The 16,532-nt window shown below is 36.3% G+C and overlaps 1 protein-coding gene across 1 annotated transcript; it reads left to right on the top strand.

The window, feature by feature from the left end:
• Positions 1-970: 970 nt before the first annotated feature.
• LOC116253553 (protein MANNAN SYNTHESIS-RELATED 2-like) lies at positions 971-4,453 on the top strand. Its single transcript, XM_050077339.1, has 4 exons — positions 971-1,091; positions 2,573-3,135; positions 3,613-3,720; positions 4,181-4,453. Exons 1-4 carry the CDS (start codon positions 971-973, stop codon positions 4,451-4,453), a joined length of 1,065 nt encoding a protein of 354 aa, XP_049933296.1.
• The last annotated feature ends 12,079 nt before the right edge of the window (positions 4,454-16,532 follow it).

The raw sequence follows: 16,532 nt of genomic DNA, 5'->3' as shown, positions 1-16,532 counted from the left end.
TGCTCTGCAGAAATAGAACCTTTCCCATCACTCAGACTTGTTGCAGACGATACAGGCTTCTTCCCACTCGAAGACCTCCCCCTACTATCCTTCTTCTCTGGATACAGGTCCCAACAAAAATCCCTAGTATGACCAAGTTTTTTGCAATGAGTACATTTTCGGGAAGAACGAGGAGTTCCCACAGGGGCACGGCTAACATAGGCAGACTGTTCTTCCCCCTTTCGTCCACTAGAGAGCAGCCTTCTCTGTTCTTCAGCTTCAACACGGGAATAGACATCTTCAATACTAAATGATTCGTCAGAGTTAAGAATCTGACTCCTTATATTTTCAAAGTCATCATTCAGTCCTGATAAGAAAAGGAATACCCTGTTTTCCCATTTATCAGTCATGTACTGCATCTGGTCGTGAGGACACCTCCATGGAATATCAGAGTGATAGTCAAGGTCCTCCCACTTAGATTTTAATGCTGCATAAAAGTCTGCAACCGAGAGAGCACCTTGTCGCAGGGAATACACATCCTTCATAAGTTGATACACACGAACTTTCCTTTTCTTTTGGCCATACATCTGCTCCAAAATAATCCACATATCCCTTGCAGTCTTCTTACGAAGAATGAGGGGTTGGATATCCGGGGACACTGAATTGACAATCCAGGTTTTGACCTGGTTGTCTTCAAGAAACCATGTATTCCAAGCCAGACTATCTGCAGCAGGTTCAACCTTTCTCCCATTCACATAGGCAATGCGTCCTCGCCCAGCAATCCCCATGGTAATCGCAGCAGACCATCGGGAATAGTTCTCCTTGGTAAGTTGAATGGTGGTAACCTGAACCGGTACATGATCAGTCCGCGCAGACACAACATCAGGCAGAGTAGTGTTGACTGAAGAAGAAGACGAGTCAGCCATGATCACGAGGTAGAAGTGGCTGCCAAAGAACACACACAGCAGCAGTAACCGAGAGAAGAGGTGAGATGACGCAGTCGGGGATCAACGGCGGAAGCTGCGGAAGCAGCAGGACGCGGCGGAAGCAGAGGGCCGCGCTTGGCAGCGCGCGCCGAGAAGAGGCGACGGCGTCGGACGTCGGCGTCGGTGGTCGGACGTCGGCGTCGGTGGTCGGACGTCGGCGTCGGCAGAGGCGTCAGCAGAGACGTTGGCGTCGGCAGTCTCGACACCAGCGACGCAGCAGCGGTCACAGCCACGGCGGGGCAGCGACGGAGGCAGTCACGCGGCCACGGTGCGGCGACAGCGGCGGTGGTCACGGTCACGGCCAGGACAGCGGCGGCGCAGCAAGGGCAGCGGCAGCGGTGGTGGTAGCGACGGCGACGGTGGTAGCGGCGGCGGCAGTCAGGGTTGGAACTTCACAACCATAGAACAAAAAAACAGATTTTGTTTTCTCCAAGTCCGACGGCTCTGATACCATGTAGAAACAAAATGTGCACGAGAGTAGAAGAAAGCACACAGATGTAACGTGGAAAACCCTCGACTCGAGGGAAGAAAAACCACGGGTGAGGAGGTCTGGTGCCCACTAGCCTCCAGACACTCTCTCTCTTCAACACTTCATTAACTCAAAGATTAGGGTTTACAGAAGTATAAGTAGTCCTAATTAGGACAAACCGGATCGGGTACGGATCCGGACCCGAACAACAAAACCCGTCAACAGTTATGACACTTTTGTTTCTGCTCCAAAGAATTGTATTTTTTGTTCCAAGTCGTGCCACCTTTTAAAACTGAAACTGTCCATGTCTGATAATCAACCATGTCTATGTAAGATGGACAGACACACAGCTCAAGAACTCACCATTGTATGTCTCTAAACCATAAAGGTCGCTGTTTACCATAGTTACCAAGGTATGAAATGCATGCAGAACGCAAAACACGCAGTGGAAGTGGGGAACAGATGTTAAAAATTGCTGGGAAGCAGGAAGCAAAATATGTATATAGAAAATTTATATAAGAAAAAAATATATATATATGTGAAATAGTAGTGCAAAAGATGTAAATTAATTAACAATATGAAAATAAGTAAATGGTAAGACAAAAGTGAATGAAAGGTTAATCTTGTACTTATAGCAATATAATATCATATATACTATTGTAAAAAAGCAAATGAATTCGGAAAAAAGTAGGGGCAGAATGGTAAAAAATGAAGAAAGGCTAATGAAGTGGAAATAAGTTATCTTAGAAGTGAGTTTCCCATTCTAAATGAAATGATCTTTGCATAAATGAGAAATGAGTTTGTCCAAGTTTCCACCTCTTCCAGAGAAGTTTGGCATTACCCTCTAGATGGAAGTTTTCCATGGTTTTACTGTCTTGTAATATGCATTTTCATAAGATTGACATGGTCCAAACCTGATTTTGTTGTCTTCATGTGATTGAGCTTATTCCTGGTGAGATCAGAAGCATCACCTAGTATGAATTGTGTGATCAGCTACATGTTGCTCTGAAACAAACATCCACACACTTTTTCTTTCTCTTCCTTTTGATGCTGGGATCATTGGCTATTATTCTACTAAACACTTAAATTTTTCAAAGAGTTTCTCTCATGATCAGTTATTGTTGCAGGAAATTTGAAGAAATATATAATGTGGAAAAATTCGTTGAGAATGTCAATGCTGTTGTTAAGGTGGCAACAGATCCTGCTGATGTAACTGCAGATAAGCCTGCCACCTTGAGAATTCCCAATAGACCTACAGCAGCTTTTATTTCTGAGCAAATTGAACCAATATACCGATCGACTAGGAATGTCAAACTTGTTAGTTTCTTTCCTTCACTGAACATGAAAATAAGGGGGTTGCAAAAGACTGAACTGGATCAATGCTTCTGCCTTGGAATGTTTGGCACCCTTGAACTGCAGTCAGATATTCATGATGTGGCAGACCAGATGCTTGAGAGGCTTAGAACAATAACAGATAATTCTGGTGGTCACTTCATTGCCATAGATCTCAGGCTTGATATGCTGCAGCAGAAGGGATGTGAAGGGGCCCATGGAACAAAAAAATGCTTTAGTGCTTTGGAAGTTGGAAATTTTTTGCAGAAAATTGGTTTTAACAGTGAAACTGTTATCTATGTTACACAGTCGAGATGGCATGAAGACCTTGATGAGCTCAAAACCCTCTTTCCTAGGACCTATACAAAGGCAAGAATTATGGGTGCTTTTTGAATTTATGCATTTTTTTAGTCTTCTGGTTCATGGTTCTTATTCTCATCTCATAAGAATTCACATGAAAACACACATATTACCCCAAAATTTGTGCTGAAATGGAAAACCTAAAAGAGTCTAACTACTTAGTCCCTGTAAAAAATGCAAGCCTGCTATTACAATTCCATAGGAAATTTCTTTGTGGAGTGAAAATTGATGCATTTCAGAATCCTTCTTGAGTTGGGGGATTTTAGAATTCAGTTAGTGTCCACAGGTTTTGTATTTTGCCTTGTACCTTTCTTGGTTCTCTGAAACATGTTTCACTTGGTACATCATTGCGAGAAAAAAAACCTTTGCATGTACAGTCGATAGAGACTTCACATCACAAACTGTGGTGAATCATGACCAATTAATGGTGTCTCTTAATTGAGAATCAGCATAGAATTGCTGCTACTAAAGATGCTTTCTCTGCAGGTTGAACACTTATCTGCCAGTAGAACATCATTATTGCTGCATGTTACTAAGTGGTCTGGTTCTTTTGCTTCTGTATTGGAATTTAGGGGATTTGGTACATTTTTCAGAGTAAATTTAATATTGTATGTTGATAACTGATCAGAATTGGCTAAGTTGATGACTGGCAATTTAGGCATGTATATTTTACAAAAGGTCTAACAAAGACCCAATGGATTTATTTATAAAAGAAGCTGCCTATTGGCCACAAAAGCTCCTTTACAGGTTCATGCTGTTGGACTCCTCATTGGACTTGAAGAACTCTATGAACTAGATCCTTACAGTCTGCTGTGATCCGAGAGAGAGAGAGAGAGAGAGAGAGAGAGAGAGAGAGGGAGATGCAATCTGTTGAGGCAACAGCTTAATGCTAAACCTAAGAGCTATTAATGCCATTTTATATTCTTCCAATTATGCAATCAGAATAGGTACTCTTTTGTGCTCACAAGACATGTTTTAACCAGATCTCCTCGGTATATTCACTTTTTAGAAAAGTATTTGCACTAACCTGAAGTTCTTCATTTGTAATTTGCAGGAATCAGTTATTTCCATTGAGAAGAAGGATGAATTCCTTAACTTGGAAAATTCAGAACTTGAGAAGGTCATTGACTTCTACATCTGCACTCATAGTGATGTCTTTGTGCCGGCTATACCAGGTCTGTTTTATGCAAATGTTGCTGGACAAAGAATCGCTTCTGGGAGAACCCAGATACTTGTTCCAACAAGAAACCCCACCTCTGGTGCTTCTGATTTTCTCTCACATTACATTTCTGATAAGAGCCACTTGGCATATTCATGTTTGTGTTAAGCTATTCAAGGAATGGAAGAGTATTGTTATATCTAATGCAAACTTAGCAAATATCTCTAAGGTTTGTTTTCCTATTCATGTTCCCTCTTAATCACCTTTGGAGTAAAGATTATGTGAGCATTTTAATGCATTTGATTTCTGAGCAGACTATGGTTAAGAAGAATGTTTCTGCATTTATTGTTTTTTATTTTTATCTATTTGTAAGTTAATTCCTCCATCCTGCTAGAAACAAGATTTAGTGGTGTTGGGTTTCAACATATGAATTTGATACATGTGATGCAGTTGTTAATATAATTAATTTTTAAAATGATATTTTCAGTTAAAAGAGCTAAGTGGAAACCGTGCCAAAATAAAATTTATATTATTCAAAATCCACCAAGTGACACTATAACGATTTTTCGACGGCCTTTTCCATCGGCAAATACCAGCAAGAGCCGTCGGGAATACAATTCCTGACAGCTAAGGGGCCCTTGGCTAAACTTCCATAGGAAAAAGTAGTCCTAAGTTCTTAACGGCTGAACGGATCCGCAAAAATGGCTAATATTGTCGACCGTTATCGGCGTTGGGAATGAAGGTTCGTTTTCCCAACAATTGATGCTGTCGCGAAAGATGCTGATTTACGGCCAGGAACACATGGTATTCCTTACACTCTTCATCCTTGGGAAATATAATGTTTTGCTGGCGGTTATGATCTTGAAGAATTATATGTACACACACACACACACACACACACATATATATATATATATATATATATATATATATATATATATATATATATATATATATATATATAGAGAGAGAGAGAGAGAGAGAGACACACACACACACACGAAGAGAGAGAGAAAGAGTCAATGCATTAAGAAAGAAAATTGTATAATCCTCCTCAATCATGAATAGCACACATCCAGTCAATTACATATAGAGACAAAAATCTCACTAATTTGTTCATAGTACAAAACTTATTTTATAGTACAAAATATACAAGTTCATCCAAACAACCCAGCAACATGCTTAGAAGGTTGTTTTCTTTCACAAGACGTGGACTGGGAGTAGGCATAGTAAAAGATCTGACTGAGAAACTTGACAATACCATTCTCAGGTATATCAAGATTATTTCCTTCATCACTCCTTTTGATAGATTCATTCACAATGTCCGCATAACTTCATTCACCATTCCTTTTGACATAATCACAATCATGATCTTTGTGGTCCCCTTCTGAAATCACAGCACTCAAATTGCACGTGTTCTCCATGGCTCCCTATAGGTCTGCAATGTCCACTAAGCTTCGAGTGGAGTGGTGGTGAGAAAAGTGTAGAGAAGATCAAAGGGGAGAATCAAGCTGATAGTTGCAAGAAGGTTAGCTTAGCTTTGTGGATGCTTGATTTCTCAAGTACAAATCGTGCCTCTAACATGCATAAAACTGAAAAACCAGCAAGAAACCCTGAAGAATAGATATAAGGAGAATAAAACATAAAATCAAATGGAGCATAAAAACAACCATTATGTAAAAACCATTTAGTGAAATAAGATTCCAAGCATGAAAATAATGATATATCTGATCGCACATAATATACAAATAAGTATAAAAAGATCCCAGCTGCCAGCAACAATCCTTTGGTTATCAGGTCCTCAAAAACAACCTAGACCAATTTCTTGCATCCGAACATGGCCCTTTCTCTGTGGCAAGAGGCAACAGTAAGATCACAATAAAATAACCATTGAACACTTATAAGCCAAGAATTTCCCGACAACTGCTTTTGAACCAAACACAACTTGAATTTTTGATAAGATTAAACCATCATCCATGAGAATGTAGCTCAAACATGAAATAGAAACTGTTTTTACATTCACAACCAATTAAGAAACTCAAAATTTCCTCAATATTCTTTAGAAAGTTCAAACAAATAAGCCACTGCTGAAAAATACTATAGGAATTAATTTGCAAGAGTCTTGGATCACTTGCGACATTCCATTCGTGAGAAAATCAGTCACAAGAATGTTCGCTGTAACCAAGTTTCTCAGAATGGAATTGAGGTACTTGATGATGGATGAATAGGTGGACTAAAAGAAATTATGTATTTCTTTTTTAATACTATTAAATGAATGCTAGATCTTCAAAGACACACGGATAACAACATTTCAAGAAATACCTAAGAGGCAAATAATTGAAATAGAAGCCTACAAGAACAAGAAAGTAGTGATAAACAACAGAACCATGAAACTAAACGATGGACCATCTAAAGGAGCTAAAATTCTATGTTGACAAGTCCACTGACTAACAAAAAGTACTAAAGTGCATGTGAGCAATTATAGATAGAGGTACAATATCTCCATAGCCACATCATCAGGGAAGTATCTGAACAAAGTTATTGGTCTACATAAATGCTAGATAAAGTAGATTGCAAATGCAATTAGAAACCATGGGTGCTTTTGAGAGAAGAACAAACTTGGAAAATACAGATAAGTGAACACTCACAGATCTTGTTGAATGCCACTATATCACAGCTTCAAATGTACTCATTGGCTAGTTCAACAATAAGGTTCTCCTCTATAAGGTTGTCCACAGAAACAAGGTCATCAACAATTGTAATTATAATGTGCAGGTTCTTGATGGCATAGCCAACTGGAACAAGTTTAGCTGCATTTTCCACCAACAAACCAGTTAATATTCAAAAGTACTAGAACCAGTTTAGAAAATACAAGGGCTGAAATTGGTGCAGCGGAACCATTGTTACATCCCATCTAAGAAGACTCAAAAAGCAAAAACAATCTTCATGTAATCTAAATGTTTACATTTAAAACATATATTTTGTAAAAAAAAAAAAGGTCCACATCTCACTTAACAGAGCAAGTCCATCAAGTCAACTTAGAAACAAAGTCTTTAATCTAAGGTAGGAGGAAACTTTAAAGTCTTCAAATACATTATTATAAATTTAAATTCCTAATAACAAGGCTCGTTAGAGGCTTGCATTAATCAAAGGATGGGGAAATATATATCGAAAATAAAGACTTTATTACTTCACTAGGTTCTCCCGCTCTTGTTTATTTTGACATGCTAAATAATGTAACCTCATACATGCAAAAATTTGACCTGCTTCATCGGTTAGAACAAAAAAAAGCTCACCCTTAGACTCCAAAAGGATCTGTACTGCCACAACTTGTCGGTGTCCAAAAACAATATAAGGAATGTAAACATAATTGGCACATGCGTGACTTTTTTGTTCCAAAGTCCATCATAATCTTACTGCAAATAAAATTGAATCGGTACTTGCTTTCATCAAGTAAAATACATTTTCATAGATTAGTACCCTCTTTCATATCTTCTTGTCTATAATTTCAGCTTTGAATGTCTGAAAACCAACACCTCTTCCAAACATATCTACTCTATGCAAGGAAGGAAAGAAATGGATAAGATAGCAAATTTACTAGAAAATCTTAATCTCTCTCCTTTCTATTCCTTTTCTAACTATCTCATTCTTGAGTGAATAATCCAACCAATATAAACTGATAAGCACATGAGAGAGAGAGAGAGAGAGAGAGAGAGAGAGAGAGAGAGATGAAGATTGTAGATAAATTTACCTTCCTCCGAAAAAGGTGACATAGCTCACCCGCTGATAGGGACTTTCCAGTGGATTTGAAGTTACTTAAAACACCAAAGTGTGACTAGCTTCTACTACAGTAATACATAATCTAACATATATTCTATTTGTCTGATACGAAGATGAATAGATATTTCAACTTGTCTACGTTATATGATTAAAATGGAAGTGAAGCAAACATATTACAACTTGTGAAATAGATATAAAATGAAAATGAAACAAATCATGAAGTTTGACATACGACAAATAGAACAAAATTAACTACAAAGTACCTAAATTGAAATTGAATCCATATTATTTTCATTTATTATATCATCTTTCTCTTTTATAACCTGCACAAACAAGAAAAACGAATTTGTCAATTAATGTTATAACAAGTGAATAACATAAAGTGATGGATTGCTTGACTGATTGCTAGTGAGTGCATATTATTTCAGGCACCTTAGTTGTTGTTTCAAGTTACCATTCTCTTGTTCTAGAGGTAAACTAAGGGCAAGCTCCAACTGTCTCAAGAGTTAATTATTAATTAACTAAACTATAGCTTTTTACTTATCTTGAATATCATCTTTATGCATGCACTTAGATGCAAGCAGTTATGAATATTATAGTATGATAACTCATTTCCTCCACCATTGTGACCGGCACAAGATCAACACCACTGTCAATGACAAGGAAAAAGAAAGCTTGAAGTTATTATCATCATGTTTATGTGTTCTGTCATTGGATTTTTAGGTGGAATTGTCATATAATCTTGTTGGAATAAGTTCTAGCTATTCAAATTTTTCGATATTATGGAGTGGTTTTTTGGTTGTTATTGCTGTAAAAGCATAAAATTATTCAAGATGAAGGAAAGAACTAAAGGTCCCTGCCCTATGACACATGTTGGTTCATTTAAGAATGTTGATCAAGCTTGAAACATATATGCAAGAACTTGAACTTCTTTTCTAAGCAGACATACACAACAAGGCTATGGCTTGTGTCGTAAATCTTTTCACCACATAGCTTTTCCATTCAATCAATAGAAGTTGAAGTGATTTTGATAATTAAATGAAACTACCAATCAACATGCATATGTGGTTAGTCTACAATCCGATAAACAATTATTTGTGATTCCATAGTACTCAAGAATGTAGTTGTCAAAAGAAAAAAAAAAAAGAACAAAAACAAAAACCATTGGGAACATGCAGCTAACTTATGATTGCTAAGTGTGAAGAAAACTTATCGAGAATTATGATTGAAACACCAAGAAATTATGGAGAATTCAGGAAATGGAAATAAAAAAAATTTGCTAAATGTGAAGTTTATTATTCTTTGTCATGCTGTAATTTGTATTCAGTGATATCTTACTCTTGTTTGTTCCATGTAGCCATGTCTGGCTACTACTGCATATGCTTATAAACTTATTGTCCATTGTAGGTGCCTTGTCTTGGAATGGGCTGCATATGGCCATTAATTTATGCTTCTTGACATAGAAATCCAGCTTAATGTGTTGCTTTGAATATTCATTTAGTTCTTTATTCATTCCAATTATAAGATGCAGCTATAATTTTTGCTTCTACAACAATAAGTAATACCCCTCGAAAAGTGGAAGACTGCCGGGAGAGGGTGTTTTCGTCCTTTCCAATAAAAAGGGTTTCTTGGCCCCCAAGCAGGCGTGATCGCCGGTGGCGTACAGCGCGGGGCTCGTGAAATTGTCCAACAAAAAAGTTCGCGTTTGGTTGGTCATTGGGTCTTGTCTAGATTCATCTACAACCAATTAAATTCATAAAAAAAAAAAAGACGTTATAGTGAGGGTTAACTAGCTCCAACTCGAACACACAAGAAGTTATAACTACTAAGGTTTACATGAAATATATGGATGGGTTAGTACCAGTGGTTGGATGCCATCCGGTTTTCCTGGTTTGCTTGTAGTTCGATGGTAATGACTAAATAAAACAAATCACTGATGAGCAATATCTTGGACTTGGTTTATTTGTTGCTAAAGTTTAAGTACCTTCAGCTATATCTATGAAGATGATGATTGATATTATTAAGCGATCACACTCAAATCATCAATCACCAAATACATAACTAATTCCTTTTCTTACTAAAGCTAAGGATTGCCAATCCTACCCATCAACTCTAACACTAGGACCAGAAATTCCATGCTCTTTAAAACCTTAGTAAAACATGTAAAATCAATCTCGGCGTGGTGTGTTTCCAATGGCATCAAGATAAGCACAAGGAATAAGCCTTTGCCTCCAATTCTTTGACAAAGATCCATACAGAGATCTTCAATAAACACAACCCCCCCCCATTAAACCCATCAGGACTTACTAATCAATAGGGAAAGTTGTTGAAGAGAAGAATAAAAGCAACAAATGACAATTCGGTATTGAAAGCACTAAATTCTTTACCTACTAAAGCAGGACTTTCAAAACTCAACTAAAGCTTCTGATATCTATCTTTAGGGGCTGATCCACCATTGCCTCCACAATTGAAGAGGTTGGAGATAGGGAGTTACCAATTTCTGAAAACCCTCAATTCCTCCACACATGTCCACCTCCATGATGGATAACCAGGTGTGCTTATAATGGTAAGTGTTGAATGAATATGGAAGGTTATTGTAACCTTCCATTTGACCACCAAAATCTCCCATGTCTTCATGGGTATGAAATTCAGATGTTGTTGATAAATCAGAATCCTAACGATCGAGTTGAGGAATCCCTTTTCTTTTTGGGTGTATTGTCTACCAAAAATATTAGCCATATTGGCATTTTTGTAATTGAGACATCTTTGCCTTCCACGGATCCACTCCCTTTCCCTTTGCCGACCACTATCACCATCGACAACAACCCCTTGCTCCCCTAAATGATACATGCACTAACAGAAATGTCCATGAGTCTCTCCAACAACTATACCTTCTGTGTCCAAAAGGGGGTCCTCTCTCTGGAAGGTGTACCCACCTTCAGCAACACTCAACTTCTTGTAGTGTTACTAAATTGAAGAATATACTCGTGAACATATTTTACTGCCTCAAGACATAACTAATACATTAATATTAAATAAAACTGATAGGAATGAAGGATCAACAATGTGTAAAAAGATCTCAAATGGGTCTTCATGTGCTCTAGAATCCACCAAATGTTACCATTCAAATGCTTTCATGCTTGCATGGAAAACTTAGAAATAAAATACAAGAAGTATAAAACACAAAGCATCCTAACCTTGACACAACTATGAGTGAAAAGCTCAATTATATGATGCACAAACCCATCTAGAATACCAATAAATTAAAAACAAAGTAATAAACAAATGAAAACCTAGTAAACATCTAGAAGATTTGGATCCCAAATGGCTGTCACACTTAAAATGCTTAATTATAAAACCTGATGAATTTGAAATGTGATAAGTTCACACAAAACTTAGCTAAGACTTTAAGATGCACCATGAAATACAATTCGTAGCATAGCAAGGTAGAAACCAACATGAAATGACAACTTCTATGTGAACTAGTTACAACCCTAAACTCTGCATTGAAGTTAAGAAACTTCTAAAACTCAACTATAAAACTTAAATGAGATTTTGAACTAGACGAGACACATTATAAGATTGATGTACAACCAAATGTGACTAAGGATTTCACCAAAATAGAGCAAAAACAAGCCAAAAGTTGGCCAGCTCCTAGTCTACTCAATAGCTGGGGTTTAGGTTGAGGATACTTTTGGTCTTGGTCACCGGTTTCCAGACACCACATGTGGACTCTGAAAAATCATAATACCAAAATACTACCTAAGACTAGAAAATATACTGAAAATACTATGGACAACCCAATGATAGCATGACAAATAAAAAACTTACAAATAATGCCATTCAACTGCAAAAGCTAGAAAAGGCCAAAATTACTCCTCAATCATTGAAAATCTGAAACTTTCTTGCAACTAAGTTTGTCGTACTAGAAACATGCCAAAATGTGAATAATTAACCATCATGTGTAATGAAGTTTATAAAAAAGTGTAAACATGACAGTCAATGTCCATAAAGATCTCCAACATGTCTCCTACTAATGGCCCACTAAAATGTGAAAATATGAGCTTGATTTTAGATAGTGGATTGATATCCAGCTGCAGCCATCCACTTTCTTATAAATGTAGATTGTTGTTCTTGTCATGCTCTTGAGAAGGAAAATGCATTTGTGATGAATGTGTTAAATTACAAGAAATGCTTGAGTTACTCAAGCAAGTTAAAGTTAACCACCATCCCTTAGATGGTATCTAGTAGGTGAGAGCGATCTAGCAGGTGAAAGTGTTGTCAATATTCAACCCAATCATTGAATATAATGTTAGGGTGTCACATGGATGGATATTTTTTTAACTTTTGAAAATGCCCTTCTTTTCATGTCACAATTTTTTTATTAATTCCTTATATCATTTATCAATTTCAACAAGTACCTTATTGTGTTAAGGATGGCTTTGTACAAGTAAATGATGGTCTCTTCTTAGAAAAACATGCTTTTGTTGGAAGGCTTTGGGAACCTTCATTGGAAAGGGAAAACACCATCATTCCAATTCATATGAAATATCTTGCACCATCGTCGTTTTATAGTGGCAAGTAAAGATGTTTCATACTCCCATCAGTGTCCAAAAAACATAGTACAACATTACGACTTTAACAAAGTTTACTTTAAATAGTGCAGAAGTGACATGTTGTTTACAAGCATGCATGAAGATAGACAAAACAAGAATGTCAATGACTTGCTATAAACAACATTACTGTTTTGATTTCAAACATGATTAACCAGCAAAAGATGAAAGGTAAAGTGGACTTTATAGACATTCTTTAAAAACATAAAGTGGACTTCAGTGACATTCTTTAAAAACAATGTAAATTCTCGTAGATGACCCTTGACAAGAATGGTGGATGGCTATAAATTGATTGATTGCAGAAGCTGCATTAGCAGTTACTATAATAGCTAACTACCATGGCTAGTCACAAGTCTCAATAATTAGTTATGGGACTAGGGAAATAGAAGTTTCAGTATACTGGCCATTGGTGTTTGATATAGAAGACAATAAAGTTTCGATAAGACAAAATTAACATGTCATAAATAATGTACACATATTGTGCAACTCATTGACATGCACTTCTGACAATATGTAAAGACAAACATTTTGCATATAACATAGTACTCTACTCACAACCTTGCACTTATTGCAACACTCAATCTCATCCCTTATGTCATTTAATTTATTTATTGTAGGTGAAGAAGTTGATATGTAGAAGTCTCTAACATTGTATTCAATGTTATGTTGAATGGTTAGTGACACAAGCTATAAATGCAATTGTAAATGCTGATGACAATAAAGGGGAAAAAAAGCTGAATACATTAGTGAAATACAGATTGCAAACAACTTTTGCTTTCTTATGAAAACAGCTATACTCGAATGGATTAGAATTGATTTGGTACACATGGAGTAGAACAAATTGTTTTAGTAGATCCGTGCATTTATGAACAAAGCAGAGATGATCATTCAGTCATTGTGTGGAGGCTCTATGAGGAAAGCAATTTAATAATGAAAAAAAAAGCATTCAACTTCTACAATAGTTATGCATTACGCTATAAGTTTAGTGTAAGGAAAGATAGTCATAGTAATGATTGAGAAGGGATTCTCATAAGGAAGACTTTTTTATATGTTCAAAAGAATGATGATTGAAGGAGAACAAATTGTTAAAATTCAAAGAGAAATTTCAATATGTTGGTGTAGTACAATAATGGTGATAAAGGGACCTTCAAATGATGCATTCTTTCTATGAAGTTCATAGCCAAAGACAACATGCTATTGCACACATAGTGGGTTCACACCAGAAGATAATGCAATCATATGCCGCGATTGGAGAGCTAGCATCTATTGCTGTTATTATTGCAAGCTAGACATATAACTATATTGGTAAGTTGAATGTGGGCCAAAGAATATACCTTTTATATCATTCCACATAAAAAGCCACCTAAGAAAGAAAAAATGTGTTGCAAAGAGTGGTAAAATATATGTTATAGTAGGCTATCTATAGAAGTACTCTAGCATAAACTTTGGATCTTATAGTGACCTTCAATCGGATGATGATAGATATGTAGAGGGACATTTGGTAACTAGAACATTGCATTCTTTGGCATGTAGTGTCCCATGAATGAGTTCAAATCTTTGAGGCACATTCATTTATGTTATGAAATGCCTTTATAACTATTTACATGTAAAATTTTTCAATATCACATGCAGACCGTAGTAAATGAGATTTATCACTTATACTTGCCGCCATTTTCCTTTTGCAAGATTCCAAGAGATGGGACCTGACCTATAGGTATAAGGTTTGACCGTTTCTATTGCCTTTACTAGAGTAATCAAACCAAGGACTGTTTTAATATCCACAAATTAGATGTTATCCAAAATTTAAGAAAACAAGCATGCCTCGGATTTCAAAATAAAAATCTAATTGGGTATTCAAATAGGAAGTATGGATGAAGAGAGATTAAATGAAGATATTATCTTTATCCAATTCATCAAGAAACTATGCAAAGTGAAACTTAAGCCTATAATAATGCACACAAACTAGATCAAGTAGACTCAAAATCTGGTATGTATTGAGTTTAATATATACTTCACATGGTCGTAGAGTAGAAAGGTAGAATCTAATCCAAATGATTGACCCTAGTTGAAGAATTTCAATTTTAGATCCTCATGGTTCACATAAGAATTTTATTCTAAGTTTGACTCAGGATAAAAGTTCAGGTTCAAAAATGCTTTGAACCAAGATCTTGAACTCGAAATCAATATTTGAAATTATGATCCTAAATTTGGAACCTAAGATTCAAATTTGACTTTAATTTTAAGAAAGAGATCCAATGACCATAAATCTCATGCATGATCTAAATCCAAGTACCTTAGATCCAAACCTCAGACTTCAAACATTTGTTCTATTTGATCCCAAGTTGGGTTAAAATCCAAAACCACTTATCCAATATCCACGATCCAATATTCAAGATTCAAATTCCCAGTGGGTCTAATGTGGGTCGGTCAGGTAGTCATGTTGTGATTGAACCTGACTGAGACATAGGTGAAACTTAATAGGTTCATGTTGAAAGCTTCAAAACTTAGTCATATTAAAGTACGTTATAGAGGAAAACCACAACCTAATTCTAAGGTGATGGGCTTCGATTGCAGGCTCTAAGATAAGTTTAGATTAGGTCATAGAGGATTGATATTAGGTTGACCTGGGGTTGGAATTTGAGCCTACATGACCTAGAGCTTTAAAAAAAATCATTTGGAAAGAGTCTTTGAAAAATTTTAGAATCTATGTTTCTAAAACTGTGACTGCATTGAGCCTAAGCCAGGTTTAGATTTTCACACACCAGGGACTACTGCCTCAGGGCATGTTACTGCTCTATCCTAATTAGGTTCTAAGCAAGCTGTTCACATGTATGTAGCTTATAATTTAATGTGCAAAGAAAAAGAATTTGCATAATGCATGCTTAATTCTAAGTAACATATGAAAGCAAATCTATTTGCACATTGTGTAATTGAAGTCATGAAGTAAGAATTAGAAGGAAGTGCTTAGAAATTAAAATGGATAGGGATAGTGAGGCACACTTGACCTCATGCCTACCCTAGAAACAAAAATTTAAATTCTAACAAAATCAGGGCAATACTAAACTAAGGCATGTTTAATGCAAATAAACTATCCTAAATAAGCTTAAAGGAAATAAACTAAACTAAAACATGCTTAAGAAAATAAAACAAACCTAGGAGTTAAAGCAGAAATATGCTAACCTAAGCATGCATAAATAAAAAAGGAAACTGAAGCATGCTTTCAAGAAAAATAAAAGAACTAAACTGAAATGGAAAAAAGAAAAAACAAGATGAAAAAAAAATTACATGAGCTGCATAAGACTTGGACCTGAGCTTGCTCCACACGACCCCCACTAGTCCATTTTGAGCCTAGTTTGGTACCCGTCTCAGTGTTTAGCTCAAATCCAAGACCCTAATTAAACTCTAAAAATATTTAATCTACTTTGAGTCTAGCCAACTAAGTGCTTGTTTGGAATTTTGCCAAACTTTTTGTACTATGTGGCAAGGAAAGGGAGCACATACCTCCTTTTGTAGTACTTTGGGAAGAAAATTTCCCTCACAAAACTAATGTAAGACTAACATTTCAAGTCAGTTCAGCCAAGAAAACATGAACTTTATTTTAAAACAATAATTCTAACATAGGTTTATTCATCGTGAGCACAATTTTAATTGGAACTCAATTTCGTGAAAAGTAGTATGTTCCTGGAGAACTGTTGATCAATTCACCAAAGACAGTTTTGTTTGACCTGTGGCATAGAAGACAAACATTAAGCAGACATGAAAGAATGCAAACACACATCAAACCATATGTTATAAGTAGTATTCACAAAAAAAATATTCTTTTTGGCTTCGTATTAACACTGATTTGGATTTCG

This window comes from Nymphaea colorata, chromosome 4 (genome assembly GCF_008831285.2).
Source record: "Nymphaea colorata isolate Beijing-Zhang1983 chromosome 4, ASM883128v2, whole genome shotgun sequence".
Taxonomy (NCBI): Eukaryota; Viridiplantae; Streptophyta; class Magnoliopsida; order Nymphaeales; family Nymphaeaceae; genus Nymphaea; species Nymphaea colorata.
Note: the sequence above shows the minus strand (reverse complement) of the source record. Positions and strands in the feature narration are given on the sequence as shown.